Here is a 19,625-nt window from a genome sequence, read left to right on the forward strand (position 1 = left end):
CAGAGGAGCATAAACCACAGAGTCTGGCGACAGGTGCAAATTTTTTATTCATGGCCAATTAGGTTACCAGGTTAACCAAGGCATCTAGTTTACCTTCAAGCTTCTTAGTCTCGCCTAATGAGGATGAATTTGTGGCTACTTCATGCACTCCTCTAATGATAATAGCATCACTTCTGACACTAAATTGCTGGGAGTTTGAAGCCATCTTCTCAATTAAATTTCTGGCTTCAGCAAGGGTCATGTCTCCAAGGGCTCCACCACTGGCAGCATCTATCATACTTTTCTCCATGTTGTAGAGTCCTTCATAAAAATATTGGAGGAGAAGCTGCTCAGAAATCTGGTGGTGAGGGCAACTAGCACTTAATTGTTTAAATCTCTCCCATTATTCATATAGGCTCTCTCCACTGAGCTACCTAATGCCTGAAATATCCTTTCTGATGGCCGTGGTTTTGGAAGCGGGGAAAATTTTTTCTAAGAATACTCTCTTGAGGTCATCCCAGCTCGTGATGGACCTTGGAGCAAGGTAATATAGCCAGTCCTTTGCCACTCCCTCTAAAGAATGTGGAAAGGCCTTCAGAAATATGTGATCCTCCTGGACATCTGGTGGTTTCATGGTGGAGCAGACAATATGGAATTCTTTCAGATGCTTGTGTGGGTCTTCACCTGCAAGGCCATGAAACTTTGGAAGCAAATGGATCAGTCCAGTTTTAAGAACATATGGGACATCCTCATCAGGGTATTGGATGCACAAGCTTTCGTAGGTGAAATCAGGTGCAGCCATTTCCCTTAGAGTCCTCTCACGGGGTGGAGGTTGTGCCATGTTCTCAGAATGTGCAAAATCAGAATGTTCAAAACTATAATGCTCAAAATCACCAATAACAGAATGCTCAAAAGGTATTAAATGTTCTCTAACTAATCTATGAAATGTCCTATCTATCTCAGGATCAAAGGGTTGTAAGTCAGATGGATTGCCTCTAGTCATACACTACATTCAGCATGCAAAACTAGTTGCCTTCTTATGCAAGTAACAGTGTAGGTTTGAACTACAACTACCATTAAATGATAACCAAATGACTTGAAATTTTGTGAGCAACCTTATAAAATGAAGAGAAGATAGCACAAAAAATTTCAAACGAAAATTCAAAGTCTAACTATATAAGCTAAAAATGATAAGTTAAGAAAAATAAGATAATAATACTTGGAAAATAAAAAACTTTTGACAGAATTGCAATTTTTGGAAGAAAGAGACCTCAGCCGGCCTACGACAGGCTGCCACGGCATGGGAAATTTTTTCAACCCCAAATACATATATAATAATAGTCATTCTGATACCCGGAGCAAAAGTTATGGCCGTTTGAAGTTTTGACAAAAATAAAATTTGCTACTTTTTTGGAACTTTCAAATCTGACCAAACTAAGGGCTCCAGCTATTTTTCCCACAAAATATGGATCAAGAGAAGTGACCACAAAAAAAATTCAGCCAAAAATAACAACTCTAGCTACCAAAACAAAAAATCCTAATTAATTCAGCAAGGGTGGTCACTAAAATCCGTCGCTACCTGATTTCCACTACTACTCTGTTTTGCCGCAAGCAAAAGTGGTCGCTAAATCCATCGTGAAACATTATTCACAGCAAAACAACAAAACTGAAACAGGGGAAGCGCTAAACAGCAAAACTGAAACAGGGGAAGCGCTGAACAGCAAAACTAAAACAGAACACGCACTAAACAAAATAACAAGGTACTAAACAACACTAACACAATACTAACACAATATGAAAGAATTAAACACTAACACGACACTAGCTATTATAAACCTTTGGACACTGCTCCCCGGCAACGGCGCCAAATTTGATCGAGGCCGTACCCGAATCAAATAAACATTAAAATGTAGTAACTAGGAAGTGATCCTAGGTCGTTTCCCAACGAGCAATGATAAACCAAATGTTCAAAACAGATAGTAGGAAATTGTAACAAATTAGGGGGGGGGGGGGGTTGCTTGCTTTTGTAAATTAAATAGCGAGTAAAATTGAATTAGAAAAATATCAGAATTAAAATACGTTGCTTCCCCTTGATTCACAAGCAAGTCTCTTATCCTAAGTTGCGAGAATTTATCCTTTATCAGTTTAACCACTTAGTCCAACCCTAAATTAAATTACTAAGCGAAATTTAACATAACGCATTCATTATGTGATTAAGCAACGCATACACCAATTACTCATAAACGATCATTAAGCATGAACGTAAATTAAGCGCAGAGACAATTAATCAAGCACTAAACATGCATGAATTAATAGCAACAAATTTAGAGTAATTAGTGAAGAGGAAAAACTGAACAAAATTTAACAGTAATAATAGAACCTCAAAGAGAAATGCGCTTGATCCTCAAGAGAAAGCAACGTTGGGGACTTAGCCTTCCATTAATCAATAGATAACAAACTTATAAATTGAAGAACAAAATTTTATTGCTACTGGAATTGCAAAACGAAAAAAAATGTCTCAAAGAAAAAAATAACTAAAACTAGAAAACGAAAATAGGAGAGAGAGAAGAGAGAAGAGAATAGGCCTAAACTAGAACCTTGTTGCTGTTATATAGTTTTTTAGCTCCAAAGCTTACAAATCTGTTTTAAATCCAAGCCCATAAATAAAATAAAATCAAATCAAATCAAATCTAAATAAGATAAGATAAGATCTAATTTTGTAGAATAAAATAGTCTGCCCTCTTCAAGTCCAAGCCCAATTCTGGATTCAAGCCCAATGCTTCATTAATTCCTGAAATTAGATTAAAAACATCAAATTAGTTGAATGGGCCCAAATAATAAAACTTCCTAATTAATTTGACAATTAAGACTAATCAGTACTTAAAATGGTGCAAAAAGGGTTAAGAAATAAGAGAAAATTATGGCACATCAGCGAGCTAACCCTGTGTATTTTTTTTTTTTGCGAAGAAAGTACGCTCTCTCTATGGGTCAGTGTTCACTTATTCGAAACCCCTTGGGTAAGTTAGGCATCCGATCATCATCTTAATGAAACAACAATAATAACAGGTAGGAATTTAAAGGATACTAGGCTGCCTCCCAGTAGCGCTTCTCGATTGTCCGGAGCTGGATGCGGGACAGCGATCTGTTGATCATGGGCCTAGCGTCCATTCGTGCCCGTCCCCAAGTACCTGGAAGCAGGAAATGACATTGCGCGGTATTTTTTGATATCGCGTTACCACTTACCTCGATTCATCTCTGTCTTGGATTTGGTGTGGTATTTGACCATTGCTTAAAACGATCTCGTCCCTGTCACAAGATAACAAATATGCATGTACATGCGTATGCATGAGCGTTTTCAAATGCAATAATTCTTTAGCAAAAGCTTGTCGGGTTTAGTTTCGATTAAGCGCTTGGGGCATCCCCATGGACTGAGCGAAAAGGCTCGGGTCATTAAAGACTACGCATCTTTTAAGGTACGAAGCGAGGATCAGAACAACGAAACCCCAATTCTACGTTCTTTAAAAGACTGCGACGAAAAAAATACAAAGGACAGGAATCCCTGGGGGAAACCATAGAAAAATAAAAACATGCAGCGACTTTCTTAATTGCCCCAAATCTTAAGCGTAATATCGCTTGACAATGTCGGAGTTCACGGGTGAAGGTAGTTCCTCGTCATCCATGTTGGCAAGCACAAGGGCCCCTCCAGAGAAAGCCCTTTTTACGACGAAAGGCCCTTCGTACTTCGGGGCCCACTTTCCCCTATTGTCTTTCAGGGCTTGGGAGACCTTCTTCAGTACCAAGTCCCTATCGTTGAACCTGCACGAGTGTACCTTCTTGTCAAAAGCGTTCTTCACTCGTTTATGATATAAACGCCCGTGGCTCATGGCGGCCAAACGCTTGCCTTCTATGAGGTTAAGCTGATCGAAACGTGCTTGGGCACACTCCGACTCCTTTAATCTGAACTCCGCCAAGATTCTTAATGATGAGACTTCCACCTCAAACGGTAGCACAGCCTCCATTCCGTATACTAATGAGAACGGCGTTGCCCCGATTGATGTGTGCACTGAGGTTCGGTAACCATGTAGCGCAAACGGGAGCATCTCGTGACAATCCTTGTATGACACAGTCATCTTCTGGATAATCTTCTTGATATTCTTGTTGGCTGCCTCCACTGCTCCGTTCATCTTGGGTCTGTAGGGTGTGGAATTATGGTGTTGGATCTTAAACTCCTCGCACATTTCCCCCATCATCTTGTTATTCAAGTTAGTGCCGTTGTACGTGATAATTTTCCTCGGTAAACCATACCGGTATATAATCTCCCTCTTGATGAACTTGACCACCACACTCCTCGTGACGCTGGCGTATGAAGCAGCTTCGACCCAGTTGGTGAAGTAATCGATCGCTACTAGGATGAAACAATGTCCGTTCGCAGCTTTGGGCTCTATGGCCCCGATCACATCTATTCCCCACATGGAAAATGGCCATGGTGCGACCAAAACGTTCAGAGGCAAGGGCGGAGCATTGACATTGTTCGCAAACGTCTGGCATTTGTGACACTTCCTCACATGGAGACAACAATCCCTCTCCATGGTGAGCCAATAGTAGCTCGCCCTTAAGATCTTCCTGGCCATGGCATGCCTATTAGCGTGCGTACCGAAAGAGCCCTCATGGACCTCCCCCAGCATGCTCTCAGCTTCTTTAGTGTTCACGCATCGTAGCAAAACCATGTCATGGTTTCTCTTGTATAGTATGCTTCCGCTAAAGAAGAAATCGGCCGCCAATCTCCTTAATGTCCTCTTGTCATTGTCGGAAGCCTCTGGTGGGTACTCTTTGCTTTCAATGTATCGCTTGATATCGAAATACCAAGGCTTATCGTCCCGCTCTTCTTCCACCAAACAACAATATGCGGGTCTGCCATGACACCAGAACTCAATGTACGGTAGGTCTTCGTGCGGTGTCAGCTGGAACATGGACGCTAAAGTGGCAAGCGCATCCGCCATTTAATTTTCCTCTCTGAGAACGTGATGGAAGGAGATCTCATCAAAGAACTCAGCCAATTCCTTGATATAGGCCTGGTAGGGTATCATTTTGTGGTCCCTAGTATCACATTCTCCTCTTAGCTGGTGAATCACCAGCGCCGAGTCTCCGTACACCTTGAGTAGCTTGACGTTGAAGTCGATTGCCGCCTGGATGCCCAAAGCGCATGCTTCGTATTCAGTCATGTTATTGGTGCAGTCAAACCCTAGCCTGGTCGTGAAAGGTATACATTGATTGTTCGGAGAGACCAATGCTACCCCAACTCCGTGGCCTAGAACGTTTGACGCTCCATCAAACCACACGATCCATTTGTCCCTGTCCTCGTCTAGCTTTTCTTCAAATGAGGCCATGATGTCCTCATCCGGGAACTCGGGATGCATAGGTTGATAATCATTGAGAGGCTGCTGAGCCAAATAGTCCGCCAAGGTGCTCCCTTTTATCGCCTTTTGGGTGACATAGACTATATCGAACTCGGATAGCAAAACCTGCCACCGAGCGATCCGTCCCGTGAAAGCAGGCTTCTCAAAGATGTACTTTACTGGGTCCATCTTGGATATCAGCCAGGTGGTATGGCTCAACATGTACTGCCTTAAACGATGGGTCGCCTAGACCAAAGCACAACATGTCCTTTCTAGTAGGGAGTAGTTCATTTCACAGGCCGTGAACTTCTTACTTAAGTAGTAGACAACTCGCTCTCTTTTCCCGGACTCGTCATGCTACCCAAGCATGCACCCCATCGACTCGTCCAAAATTGTCATATACAAGATGAGAGGTCTCCCGGGCACCGGTGGCATAAGCATAGAAGGTTTCATGAGGCACTGTTTGATTTTTCCAAACACCTCTTGACAGACCTTGCTCCAGTGGAAGGACTGGTTCTTGCGTAAGAGCTTGAACAGCGACTCACAGATAGTTGTGAGCTGTGATATGAATCTAGCAATGTAGTTCAAGCGCCCCAAGAAACCTTAGACCTGCTTCTCGGTACGTGATTCTGGCATCTCAAGGATGGCTTTTACCTTTTCGGGGTCCACCTCTATTCCTTTCTGACTTACGATGAAACCCAGTAATTTTCCTGACTTGACCCCGAAGGTGCACTTAGCGGGGTTTAACCTCAATCGATACTTCCTAAGCCTTTCGAACAACTTCTGCAAGTTGACAAGGTGTTCCTCCTCGATTTTAGACTTGGCGATCATGTCGTCTACATAGACTTCGATTTCTCGGTGCATCATGTCGTGGAACAAAGCCATCATAGCTCGTTGATAGGTTGCCCCGACGTTCTTGAGCCCAAAGGACATCACTTTATAGCAGAACGTCCCCCATAGGGTGACGAAGGTGGTCTTTTCCATATCCTCTGGTGCCATCTTTATCTGATTGTAGCCGGAGAACCCGTCCATGAAGGAAAATAGAGCGAAATTGGTCGTATTATCCATGAGGGCATCGATGTGCGGCAGAGGGAAATTGTCCTTGGGACTAGCTCGATTTAAGTCCCGATAATCCACACACATTCATACTTTCCCATCCTTCTTAAGGACTGGCACAATGTTGGCCACCCATTCCGGGTACCGAGCAACAGCCAAGAAGCCAGTGTCAAATTGTTTCTTTACTTCTTCTTTTATTTTCAAGGACATCTCGGGCTTCATCCTCCTCAGTTTTTTCTTTACCAGGGAACACTCAGGATTCAGAGGTAGTCTGTGTTGTATAATGTTAGAACTCAAACCGGGCATATCTTGGTACGACCAGGAAAAGATGTCTTGGTAGTCCTTCAGCAGGGCCATTAATTCTTCACGGATGGGTGCGGTCATACCCGTGCCTACTTTTACTTCCCTTCTTCCATTGTCGGTTCCTAAGCCTACGAGTTCTGTCTCTTCTTGATGCGACCTCATCTCTCGATCCTCCTGGGCGATTATCCTCTCCAGCTCTGGGGGAAGCCCCACATCCTCATCCTCTTCATTCTCCTTCTGACTTGCTTCTTGCTCGAAATTGACAGCCAGGTCCCTGGTATTAGTACATTCGCGGGACTCATCGTCGGATCTGTATCGTTTTAAGCGTAACAAAGAAATAAACGTGCAAATGAATAAGAATGGGTAGAGGAGCAGGAACAGATGAAGAAAGATCTTTATATTATAACTTCAAGAACAAAAGACATAATGCCTTAACAAAAGGAAACTCTAAAGCCTAGGCCCAACCATAGAGTTTTAAAGCTACAAAAGGTTACATTATGCTTGTCACGTAAACATCTGGGCATTCCTCCACCTGCCAATTTCCTAGTTGGAAACCGGGAGGGCATGGCTGTACCAAATCCGATCTCCTCGGGGAGTCATCATTGCATATCGTGGCGACTTGTCCTTCATGTCTTAAACCCGCACTTACGAAGCTGCTACTGATGTTGCACAGCGGAGCCTCTTTGGCTCGTTGTCCCGACCGCGGGCCTTGACCTTTGTTCTTCCTTTCTGAGATGTTTTTCCTTATGTCAGCATGCGTTGGTTTATAGCCTAACCCAAACTTCCTGCGGTTTCCTCTGGTACTCACCAGGTTGGTCCTGCCACCGTTGTTCTTGCCCAAACCCATTCCGGGCTCGTAACCGTGCCCCAGCATCACCCGAGCCACCATCATTGCTGCATTGGACAGGCAGGGCCACCTAGGGAGGGAATCTACGGAGGCGAAGCTTACTACCTCAAAAGATTGGAAAGCCATTTCCAATGACTCCTCCGCGGCTTCCACGAATGGCATAGAGGAAGGACAACTTACCAGGACATCTTCCTCCCCTGATACTATGACCAAATGTCCCCCCACCACAAACTTCAACTTTTGGTGGAGCATGGAGGGGACGACTCGCACTGAGTGGATCCATGGACGTCCCAGAAGAAAGTTGTAGGCCGGGTTGATATCCATCACTTGGAATGTAACCTGGCAGGTATGAGGCCCTATCTGTACTGGGAGGTCGATCTCCCCGCTTACCTCCCGGCGGGTGCCGTCGAAGGCACAGACCACCATGGAACTTGGCCTTACATAGGAAGCGTTAAATGGCAATTTCTCCAACGTGCTCTTGGGCATCACATTCAGGCTTGAGCCGTTGTCGATGAGTACTTTGGCCATAACGTGTTCCATGCATTTGACTGACACATGTAAAGCCCTGTTATGTCCTCTCCCCTCGACGAGGATTTCCTCTTCAGTGAAGGTGAGGTAATTGCTGGCTGTGATGTTATTGACGATCCCCCCAAAACCTTCTACGGAGATGTCTTGGGCTATGTGAGCTTCATTCAAGACTTTTACCAGCAAAGCTCGAAGAGGCTCAGAGCTCATGAGCATCTCCAGAAGGGAGACTCTAGCTGGGGTTTTGTTGAGTTGTTCAATGACTTTGAACTCGCTTTGTTGAATAATACGGAGGAACTCGCCGGCCTCCTCGAGTGATACCTCTTTCTTGCCACAACCCTCTCTTCCCTCAGAAAAATCCTTTGTCGGAACATCCTCATCTGGCGCAGGGATCACCTTGACATTTTGTCCTTCGGTTATCTTTGCTTTCCCTTTAAAGTTCGCGAACTGTAACGACAGGCTAGGGGGTGTGAATACGCGACCGCTGCGGGTCATGCCGCTTAGGCCAGTGATATTGGTCACTTTGGCTGATAGTGAACCGATATCGGTAGCTTCTTCCTTCCTTCTGCCCGGAGGAGTATACCTCCACGGAACTGCACGACTATTCTCGTAAGGAAACGACAGAGGCCTAGCACCTGATACTGCCGAGGGGTGTTGAGGTCTTTGGGGTGTTGTGTCCCTGGTGAAGAGTATTACCAAGGGTTTGGGCTTTATAGGGCCTTCCTTATCTACTGACTGCATGTACACATGTTTTTCATCCTCCCCCTCATTGCTGACCTCAAGTCGGCCTTGGTCTATCATTTGTTGCAATAGATCTCCTACGGCTGAACATGTTTCCATATCATGCAGCATGCCTGGATGCATTAAACACGAATCCTCGTTGTGCTCACCGTGGGGAATCACGCCCGCCTTTTGCAAGGCTTTGTAGATAAACCTTCTGGAGGTCGTTACGTTTTTCAAAAGTTTGGGCCCGTGCGACCTACTCACCTCAATGGCATTAACAGCTCCTCCTCTATGATTGGCAAGAGGGTTTGTCTTTATGTTGGCCCCGTCCTCTTGAAATGTCAACCATCCGGCTTCTATCAAACTTTGGACCTTGTTCTTCAAGGCCAAGCACTGCTCGACTGAGTGGCCCGGGGCTCCCCCATGGTACGCGTAGGTTGCGCTAGGGTTATACCACTTTGGGAATGGAGGCAGTGGGATCTTTCCCGGAATCACCACGGCCAATTGGTTGGCAATGAGAGACGTAAGAGATCCCCATACGTCATTAGGATCGGGGCAAAAATCTGAGCTTGCCTTGGAGAGAAGTTTCTTGCCGTGTTGGGGCCCGAGCCAAAGTAGGCATTGTTGGCTGGGTAAGGCCGGGTTGGAGCCGAAGCCTAAGGAGCCCCCTCCCCCCTTATGGGGGTGTGCGCGCCCTTGGTTGGGCAAGCACTGTGTCGAAAGAGCCCCCGGCGCGAGCCGAAAAACTCGAATGATGCTGTGCATATTGGTGGGTACTGTGGGGGGTTTGCGGCGGCTTGGGCCACGCAAGTGTTGAAGTGACGGTATGAGCGTCTCCCTCTTTCTTCTTTGCCCCAGCCATTCCGGTCCTCCTACCGCTGGCACCTACCGGGGAGACGTAATCAAACTTTCCCCTCTTCAAACCCACCTCAATCCTTTCTCTAGCGAAAACCAATTCCGTGAAGCTAGAGGGCATGTAGCCTACTAACTTCTCATAGTAAAATACAGGCAAGGTATCCACCATCATACTAACCATTTCCCTCTCGACCATGGGAGGGGCTACTTGCGCTGCTAGGTCCCTCCAACGCTGAGCGTATTCTTTAAAAGACTCATGTTCCCATTTAACCATGTTTTGCAGCTGAGTCCGGTCGGGAGCCATGTCAGAGTTGTACTGATACTGTCTAAGGAAGGCGGTAATCAGATCCTTCCAGGTACGGATGCGGGAAGCCTCTAGATTAGTGTACCAGATGACTGATGTCCCAGCCAAGCTATCTTGAAAGAAAGGCATCAATAACTTCTCATCCCTGGAATATGCACCCATCTTACGACAGTGCATTTTTAGGTGATTCTTAGGACAAGTCATCCCTTTGTACCTATCAAAGTCAAGTACTTTGAACTTCAGAGGGATGATGACGTTCGACACCAAGCAAAGGTCGGTCATGTCCGCGAATGGATAATCGCCAAATCCCTCGACAGCCCTCAATCTCTCTTCGATGAGATCGAGTTTCCCCTTTTCTTCTACTGCTAGGGGTGGCCCTCCCACGGACAGAAATATTGGTTGCATTGGGTGGCTTCGAGGTTCTCCCGTGATGTTGGTTTGAGGTTGTGCGTTGGGCGCTGGCCCTTCAGCGAGAAAGTAAGAGTTGACATCTCCCTGAGCATGCTCCTGAGGATTCTCTTGGACCCTTTTGGGATGTCGAGGAGGCTCCCTTTCGAGGATGAGGGGAGGAACATGGCCCACGTCATAATGTGCGGCTGGTGGTGTGTAATTAGGTGGTAAACCGTAGGGGTAAGTTCCTCGGTTGTACCCTGGATGGAGATTGCTTATGTGCCCCGGCGTGCTTCTCTCTTGTCCCACCATATTTGGAATAGGGTGGTGCGCAGCAGTCGGAAGAGTCGGGTCTGCCTCGGCAGCCGAACTAACAGTGACGACGGTGGCCACGTTACTCTCCATAAGTTGTTTCATTCCTAGCATAGCATCCATCATGGAATCCATTTGTTCTTTCAAAGCCGACATGTCGGCCCTCATCTGTTCTTGTACTTCCTCTAAGTCACCCATCGTCCTAGATTTGGATCTGGTGCGATAGGGATGCCTTAGGGCGCGCTTAGTTATGGCGTCTTTCCTAAAAAGACCAAATGTAAGGAGTACGTAATGAGAAATGAATGTATGGTAGAGATGGAATGTGGGAGTGATTTGATTCGCACTGTTTTTCTTTGGAGTATAATCATGGGATAAACTTATTTTATTCAGAAAGTTATAACTAGTCAAGATCTGAGTGACAATATAAACTCCCTAACGGCTCCTAATTATATAGGCCATTAGGTCTATCATGTGCTGACAATAGCGGAGGAGCCTGTGGATCTCCTCGGGGGCGGAGTAGGTGTCTGCCATAGCTTTGGCCTTTGCCAACAATCAGGGAAGCTCTTGACTCCCGTTCAAGGTAAGAGCAAACCGGTCCATCCACATCGTTGCTTCTTGTTGCAACGAGTCAATCACCCTGCCTTTAGCCTCCTTTTCCGCGTACACTCGAGCGTATTCGTCCGCTACCTTGTGCTCATGGACCGTGGCTAGATCTAATTCTTCTTGATACTTGCTGATGATGGCTAACATGTTGGTTTCGGTCTCGCATAACCACTGAGACAAGCTCCTTTTGGACCTTAGATAAACCCTCAATTCATCCTTCGGGATCAAACCGTCTACTCGCGATTGGTCCTTTTCCTCTCTTCGGAGCTTAAGCTCGCTGTTACTGCCCCACAGAGCCCCTCGGAATTTGTTCCGGCCATGTTCTTCCCTACAGGCCCTCTTGGTCTCTTGTTCTAAGGCCTTGGTGGTGGCTATATTGACGTCTCTCAGTTCGGTGTTTTCCTTTCAGATCCTAACAGCTGCTGACTTGAACTTTTCTTTGACTGTTTGGGCTTTCTCAAGTTCTGTCCTGAGGGCCTGTACTTCTTCGTCTTCTTCCGGAGTTTCAACCTCCACCCCCTTAGTGGTCCTCAAACTCGGGAGCCAATCCAGATCTTGTGTGTAGGTTTTCAACCACCTACGGTAACCGCCGATGGGCCCGTTGCTACTCCCCCTAAGTTCCTTGCCCTTTCTTTGTGACATTTCCCATGCCTTGTGGATCCTCTGAAGCACCCCCGCGTTGGTGCTATTGAAACCTCGTGTAATAAAAGGCATGAGGCCTTCCTCTGATGGCGCCCCTCTTATAGGGTAACCAAGTTGTCTTATCGCGAGGACAGGATTGTAATTGATGCAACCCCTCGTCCCTATCAAGGGAACATTTGGAAATTTCCCACACGAAATAAGAACCCCGGTTCTCCCCTCCTTCCATCGGGGGAACCAATTGACAGACGCTCCCTCTTTGTTTGCTAAGAGCCAGTCCCAATTTGCCTCTTTTTTCTCAGTGCATGAGCGGTGGCCTTCTAACGGGCAAACGTGTCTCATCTCTTGGCGAAAGAAGTTTGAAACCAACCATACGTAAAGGGCCGACATACAGCAAATGATCCTTGCATTGTTCTTCTCACATCTTCGGTCAAATGTGTCGTATAGATCGACTAAGATAGCGACAACCGGGCTTTCCTTGCGGTCGTAAAAGGCAAAACAAGCATTAATTGCTGCCTGATCCACCAACCCATCCACATTTGGAAAGAGGACCACCCCGAAGATCAAAAGTGTCAGGATGTCCATGAACGGGGCCCATTCACCTTGACTCGCCAAGACTCTCGCCTTTGCTTCCAAACATTTCCTTGGTACCCCAGCCACCCCATTTTCGACTTGCTTTCTGCGGTCTAATTCCTGTGTCGAGATTTTGACTATATTAGAAATTCTAGCTAAGGAGGGATAGAATCCCGAGAAGAGGTATAGTTTCCTTCCCCCCAGAGGGCATCCCAGGATCTCTTCAAACTCTTCCACTGTGGGTGTTAACTGGAAGTCCCCAAAGGTGAAGCACCTTAAAGGCTGGTCATAATATTGGGCGATGGCCTCCGTGGAGACCTCTGCCATGGTTAGGTCCCGGATCTTACCGTAAGCTTTGCGAAAGGCTTGTCACTGGAGCTGACCCATCAACTGTCCTAACTCTTTCAGACCGGTGACTCCTAGGCTCTTGATCTTGACTTGATAGAACCTCTTTTTAAGCGAAGGCATCTTGCTCGACCCCATGTTTTACTAAAGTGGAATAAAAACCAGTGCGAATCAAGACTCCGACATCTATCACAGGTGAAATGGATGAATGCATGAAGAAATGTGTATGGCCTAGATGCATTTTACGGATACGAGAACCTGGGAGACTTATCTCTTTCTTAAATACAACATTCGGGCAGCATAGCGCCCGATGTATGCATTTAAGAAGGTGACACGGACCTTCCGTCTTCTCGTGACAAAGAGAGGGGATCAAGACGCAACCCGTGCATGATGACATGATGCAGATGCGACAAAGTGAGGGTAACAAGGGGATGCACACAGCATGGCAATATCCTCAAATAATCACACAGCGAAGGCATACATGACATTTAGGTTATAGGCATGGCAGTCTTTAAAAGGCACGCAGCATGTTCGCTTCGTGCCCCTATTTTAGGGACCTAAACGGGAGGAACTAAAAGGTTTTTAGTGATAATCCCCAAGGCGGTCATATCTCTCTTGATGGTTTCCAGAGGTATCATCCCCTTTAAAAAACATATTGCGACAGTAGGGACTACCAGCAACAATATGTTATCAAAGAGGAAAACTCTAGATGAGGGTTCACTGTTATCAAGCAAGTCGGAGACCCGGCATGACCACAGATTCACCTCCACTCCTTATGTTCCCATGGACCCGGGTATAGGGCCCCTTTTTTTTTCAACTCCCCATGTGTACAAATAGTGTTGGTGTTTGTGTGCATCAAATGAATAAATATCTATCTCATGCATACATTTCAAAAACACACTAAAAGCATCAAAGAGTTATATACAAGGACATAAGAAAAAATAAAGGAAAACGAAAAAAATAGAAGTCATGGTAAGGAATGCACATTGAGTGATTGGCCTAACTCTTTAAAAACAGTCCCTAGTGGAGTCGCCAACTGTCGCAACCTACCATTTGGCGGGAGGGCGATGCAAGACTCACGGGTGCGTCTTCCAAGAAAGGAAGATGTGCGGAGTCACCACCAACGTTTATTTGAGGAAAACGTCGGAAAAACTGGAAAGGTGTAGTCTACGAATTTTAAGTGTGAAAGGTTCGGGAGTTGTATTTACGCACGGGGAAGGTATTAGCACCCCACGCTTCCGTCACAAGGGATGGCAACCTTTAATCAAGTGTGCAAATATGACTTCAAAATGTATTTTTATGTTGTTTTTCTTTTTATGGGTCTTTTTGTATTTTTATCTTTTTGTGGTCGACAAGGGTGTTTCCCTCGCTCCTACGTATCCTCAATTGCGATGAGGAAATCAGACCTACATAGTTCTTTTAGAACTAAATGTTGGTTAAGTTGTTTTTATCTTTTTTCGAAAGATAAATTTTAATTGAACAAAGGTCATTTAAGGCGTTGGACCATTTAAACGATCTTTTGATTTTGAAAAGAGAGAAACATTAGGGCGTTGGACCATTAACGATCTCTTTGGTTTTTTTTTTTACAAAAGTGGTAAAGTTACATATTGATTTTATGCTTTTGAATGGTCCATGTTAACCAATAAAAGCAAAGAGGATTGTTTAAGGCGTTGGACCTTAAAACGGTTTTTAGTGACTTTTGCGGACAAAGCTTGATTTGTGAGTTGATTTTAGCCTTAGTTTCACTTTGGTTATTAGTCAATTCATTCAAGGAAACTTCCAAAGAAAAACGTCCGATTGATTTTTTTTTATTATTTTATTTGAAGATATTTCGATTATTTTATTATTATTTTACCCTTTTTGGTTTAAACGTGGTTACGATGTGAATGATCGGTTGGATTTTATTTTAACAGTGATTAAACGATATTACAACTCAAATGATCGGTGGAAATTCATTTTATTATTTATTAGGTGAGAAAACGGCTTAAATAAATGGTTAAAGCACGTCAAAAAGGGATACGGAAAACAAACGAAATGAAAATAAAAGCACGCGAAACAAGTGGGGGACCATTGAGGGTGCATAGAATGAATTGAAAGATTCGATTTCGAGAACTTACCGGTTGAAGATCGAAGAACGACGAAGAACGAACGAAGAGCGGTGAAGAATCTTCACGAAATCGCTCACGGAAACGTCTCGGAAACGTTACGGAAGCGCCTCGGCTTGGATTTTTTTCACGGAAACAATTTTCCTCACTAATTTCGAGAGAATCCTAAATACCAGAAGGGCTGAACATTTTAACTCTGCCCTCTTTCCCCTATTTAAAGGAGAAAAGAGGGAGGTGGTTGCCACCCAACTCGCCCAGGCGAGCTGGGTTGCTTCCACCAGAAGGCACCGCCTTCTGTTGGAACCCCTAGAAGGCCCAAGTGGGCCTAGTTACTATTTGCACCCCCTTTTTACTAAATACACCCCATTTGTGCTATTTTGCTGATTCCTTTTTCAAAACGTTACGGAACTTTACGGATTACGTAACGACACCTATTTTCTTTCCAGAATATTGCAAAACTTTACAGATTACGCAACAATGTCCTTTTTGACTTTCGGAATGTTGCGGAACTTTACGGATCGCACAACAATGCTTCCTTTCGACTTCCGGCATGTTGCGGAACTTCACGGATTGCCTAACGATGGGTGTTAAGTACCTCAAGGCGGTCAAGCGAAGGTTGCACGCTACCAAACAATGGTCCCCGGACGAAATTAGGGTATGACACTATCAGAATTACATCCTTCCCTATTTATAGATTTTCGTTTACAAATGCTGAATGAAAATTCTAACAGAATTTGGCAGCATATGTCTTGGAGGAAATTCAAAACACTACCAGGAGACAATCACCTAACGACACCAAGGACTTGTGATTCTGTTTCTAGAAGGTCGTTGCCAGCTCAGCCATACTAAGTTGCATAATCCTTAAGGTACTGAGGTATGCTAATTTCCCTTTTTTGTCCTTTTTTCTTCTCCTTCGTTTGGTTCTGCATTTTGCTCTGTTTCTTCTTCTTCATTTACTTCTGCGTTTTGTTCTGTGCTTGCTATGCTCTGGTCCCTGTACATAACAGTCCACCCCGATCCATCCCAAGTCATGGTCTATTCCAACATGGTCATTGCTATCCAAACTCTATAAAACAATGGTCAAAACAAATGAAGAATGAACTCTTTATTAAAATAGTTTAACTTTTTGCATAACTATTTACAAGCTAGTCAACTCTTGTTTGAATAGTATTTATATTCCCTCTCTCAAGTGTCTTTAAGTAGTTCCTTTTTTCCTTGTCCCAATAAGAGCATAGTTAATAAAATAACTTGAGATAAGAATAGCTTAATCTTGTATCAATAACAAAGAGATAGGTTAATCACATACTAGTGACAATGTTTTAATAAAAAAAAACTAATTAAATTGAAAAAAGGCTCAAGTGACTTAAGATATTTATTAAGAGTTTAATAATTAAATTAAGAAGCATATAACCATAAATCTGAGACCTTCCATGGTGCAGGCTCCTCTTGGTATCTGCAAGAGGTCTTGCTCGGTTATGTTTGCGCCATCTTCGCGTTTCATTGTCTTTATTTTGGTTGGGAGCATTGCCCATGTTGTTGTTGAAAATCTCCATGCAGACTGGAATTAGACCAGGATGTGCTGCCCAAGTTCCATCATAGCCTGCCTTCACTTCTCTAAGCTTGTCCTTCCTTACAAGTCCCAGTGCTACCTCGTTAGCCACTGGATCTTCTTTGATTGGAATCTCCGCTGCCTGCTTAACAAATTAAAAGAGAAATCAGTACATGCATTACAGTATAAAAGAATTTTCATAATGTCATTCAATATCAAATTATAATATACTAACCTCTGATGCTATTTATAAGAAATAAGTTGTAATGTACACTAATAGATTCAGAGGTAGTATCATAAATTTATAAATTTTTATAATAATTATCTTAAAAATCATACTAACCCTAATTTTTAATTGATTGATTGATACTGACCATGTAAAGGGTTTTCATGATTTGATCCAATCACAAAATGCAATAAATTGGTTGTCTTCTATGATAACTATAACAAAAATCATACCAATAATAATTTCTAATTGATAGAATACAAGTATTTATAGACACAACATAGAAGCTTTACTCAAATAAAAAAATAACACAAACCATACAACTAATTTTTTTATGTGACACTATTTAGATAGTAACTATGAATCCAACATTATATAGTCTCTAATCTAAAATTATCCTTCTGCTTAAAAGTTAAAACTGCTTAAAAACAAATATGCATGCCTAGTTAGTAGTAGTAAATCAAGAGATATGAAGATACAAATATACAATGTTATGTCAATGGAAAAAGTATATATAGTTGAAGGAAACTATGCCTAGTTAGCTTGGTTGAATAAATATACAATGTTATGTCAATGAAAAATAAATATGAAGATACAAATATACCCTATGCCTAGCTAGCTTGGTTGAATATTGAATCATCTAAACTATGCATGTCTAGTTAGTAGTAGTAAACCAAAGAATTCTATTAAATAAGATTAAATATACATAATATATATAATTCAATTCGGTTAAAAAAATCATATTATTTTGTATGGAAACAAAAATATATTCTAACTTAAAATGATTGGTCCTAACTACTTTTACCAAGCATGGCTCTAGAACTTCAAGTTGTCTTTTGCACTCCGGTCAAATCAAACTTATTAATTTCAATTCGAATAAAACAGAGAACATAATAGAATGGCATCCTATTCTATGACTATAATAACCAAACACCCCCTTGAGGAGTGGGCCCAGTCTTTTATTTTGCGCAAACGAGGCCCATGCTATGTGGAAACTGAAACTACAATGCGAAATATCCCACATTCACATAATCAAACAGCAAGATGAACAATTATTTAGGGCATAGGATAATTGATCCATCACCGGATGAAGACACATTGGGCAGAAGTAGGTGACAACAAAAAGTGTGGCCACTGAGCTGGTGAGAATCCCTAATGCCATTATAATCTTACTTTTTGGTCTTCATGATTTGGTATAAAGCACTTGGATTTCATGGTGTTTGAGTAAGCATTTATGGGACTTGAAGAAAATTAGATTTAAGTGTAGCATATTTTTAAAATTGAGATTTTGTGTATATTTTGTGTTAACAATCTTATTTGAGTTAGATAAAATTAATGGATCATCATGAATGATAAAATTTTTTTCTCAAGTGTTAACAATGACTCGAAATCAAGATATTTGATTAAATTGTAAGAACTTATATCAAAAGGATCTAACTCGATTGAGTAGTGTACGCAAGTTAGTGTAAATTTTTTGTATTTAAATTCAATTCTTACGAATAAAGACAAATTAAAACAACTTATGTCAATCAATTTACTTGTTAAATGATAAATTGTGTAAATTTAAAAAGGAAAAAAATGTGTATTTGATTCGTGTATTTCCAATCGAACTTAATTTAGGTCTTTATATTTTAAAATTGATGAATTTAGTCCTTCAACTTTATAAAATATGTGAGCTTAATCTCCCTCCCAATTCCATGCCAATAAGAAATTATCATTAAATATTAAGTTCAAACGCAAAGATGGATTAAATTCATGTATTTTTTAAGTTAGAAGATGAAATTAATCAATTAAAAAAAATAAGGATTAAAACTATGTTTGACCAAAAATATAAAGAATAAATAAAATTATTCCTCATTTAAAAATAAAAAGTTTTGTATTAAAAATACAAAATAAATAAAGGGTTAAAATAAGTTCCTCTTCATAATAATAAAAAAAAAAAAAAAAACAATTTACTCTTCTTTATCTCGCTAACCCCTCTACCTCCAACCCATGAGTTTCTGATTTTCCTCACAATGCCTTGTATGCTTATGACCAAGAGGCAAAGGAACTACCTCATTCATCAACTTTGTAAATGTGCTAATGAATATAAAGCAGTCGGTGAATGTCAGAAGTAAAAAAGAAAAAAGAAAAAACTGCTTGGTGTAAGAGGGAGAAATTCGTTAAGTTTCTATTTTAAATTTGGTAAGTTTGTATTATTGTAAATTTGTAATAAGTATCTCAAGTTTGTACTAACTGGGGAAGAGAGGTTAAATAACAGTATATTTATTATTTTATTTACGGTTTTGATGATATTAACCTCTAATGAATACTTTTAGACAACTGACATTGAAATTTTTTTTATTAAAAAAATTATCACCGTTTTTGTATTTTTTATGTAATAAATTTTTTTTAATTAAAAACCTTTTTATTCCTTGTTATTTAAAATCAAGTCTATGAATTAATGTTAACAAAATACTTTTATTTAAGAGTCTCGTTAAGTGTTAATGAGTGTTCTAAAAGTATTCATTACAAAATAATAAATATTTTTATTAAAAAATATAAGTTAAGCATATTAATAATATTAAATGTTACAGTTTCTTTTATAAAAAATATGCTTAATTACATTAAGTAGCTTTTTTTTTCTTTATTTAAAGTGCACAAACTATACCTACATACAGTTCAGTGAACTTTATTTTTAGAGCAGCACGCCACCACCCTTAATTTTTAGAGGAACAAGTTGGGATTTCTTTTAACAACCATAAACGGTGTTTTGTAGAACTCAGCATCTTATATTATTGATGAAAATAACCAATGAAAGTATGCCAACGCACAAGTTGTTATAGGAGTTAAATTAAAAAAATCTTCATCAGTGAGTTTCAACTAGTCATGATGTCGTTACTAGGCAGCAAATCT

General features: G+C 41.9%; 2 protein-coding genes and 1 non-coding gene across 3 annotated transcripts; 1 reads left to right on the forward strand and 2 right to left on the reverse strand.

The window, feature by feature from the left end:
- The first annotated feature begins 335 nt into the window (after nt 1–335).
- Nucleotides 336–442, forward strand: LOC114401047. The gene has a single exon (XR_003664163.1). It is a non-coding gene; the product is annotated as a small nucleolar RNA R71 (small nucleolar RNA).
- A 6,249-nt stretch (nt 443–6,691) lies between these two features.
- Nucleotides 6,692–9,594, reverse strand: LOC114398737. The gene is made up of 5 exons (XM_028360898.1): nt 8,397–9,594; nt 7,762–8,279; nt 7,229–7,686; nt 6,818–7,044; nt 6,692–6,702 (listed from the first exon to the last, which is right to left on the reverse strand). Exons 1-5 carry the CDS (start codon nt 9,592–9,594, stop codon nt 6,692–6,694), a joined length of 2,412 nt encoding a protein of 803 aa, XP_028216699.1.
- A 2,104-nt stretch (nt 9,595–11,698) lies between these two features.
- Nucleotides 11,699–12,517, reverse strand: LOC114398738. Its single transcript, XM_028360899.1, has one exon. The coding sequence runs from the start codon at nt 12,515–12,517 to the stop codon at nt 11,699–11,701; it is 819 nt and encodes a 272-aa protein (XP_028216700.1).
- Between the last annotated feature and the right edge of the window lie 7,108 nt (nt 12,518–19,625).

Source organism: Glycine soja, chromosome 19 (genome assembly GCF_004193775.1).
Source record: "Glycine soja cultivar W05 chromosome 19, ASM419377v2, whole genome shotgun sequence".
Taxonomy (NCBI): Eukaryota; Viridiplantae; Streptophyta; class Magnoliopsida; order Fabales; family Fabaceae; genus Glycine; species Glycine soja.

Coding starts and splice junctions, on each gene's coding strand:
- LOC114398737 (XM_028360898.1), bottom strand. CDS start 9,594: ATGCACAGCATCATTCGAGTTTTTCGGCTCGCGCCGGGGGCTCTTTCG. Junction 8,280..8,396: donor GGAGGCCGGCGAGTTCCTCC/GTATTATTCAAC, acceptor TGCTGGTAAAAG/TCTTGAATGAAGCTCACATA. Junction 7,687..7,761: donor CAGGGGAGGAAGATGTCCTG/GTAAGTTGTCCT, acceptor CAATCTTTTGAG/GTAGTAAGCTTCGCCTCCGT.
- LOC114398738 (XM_028360899.1), bottom strand. CDS start 12,517: ATGGACATCCTGACACTTTTGATCTTCGGGGTGGTCCTCTTTCCAAAT.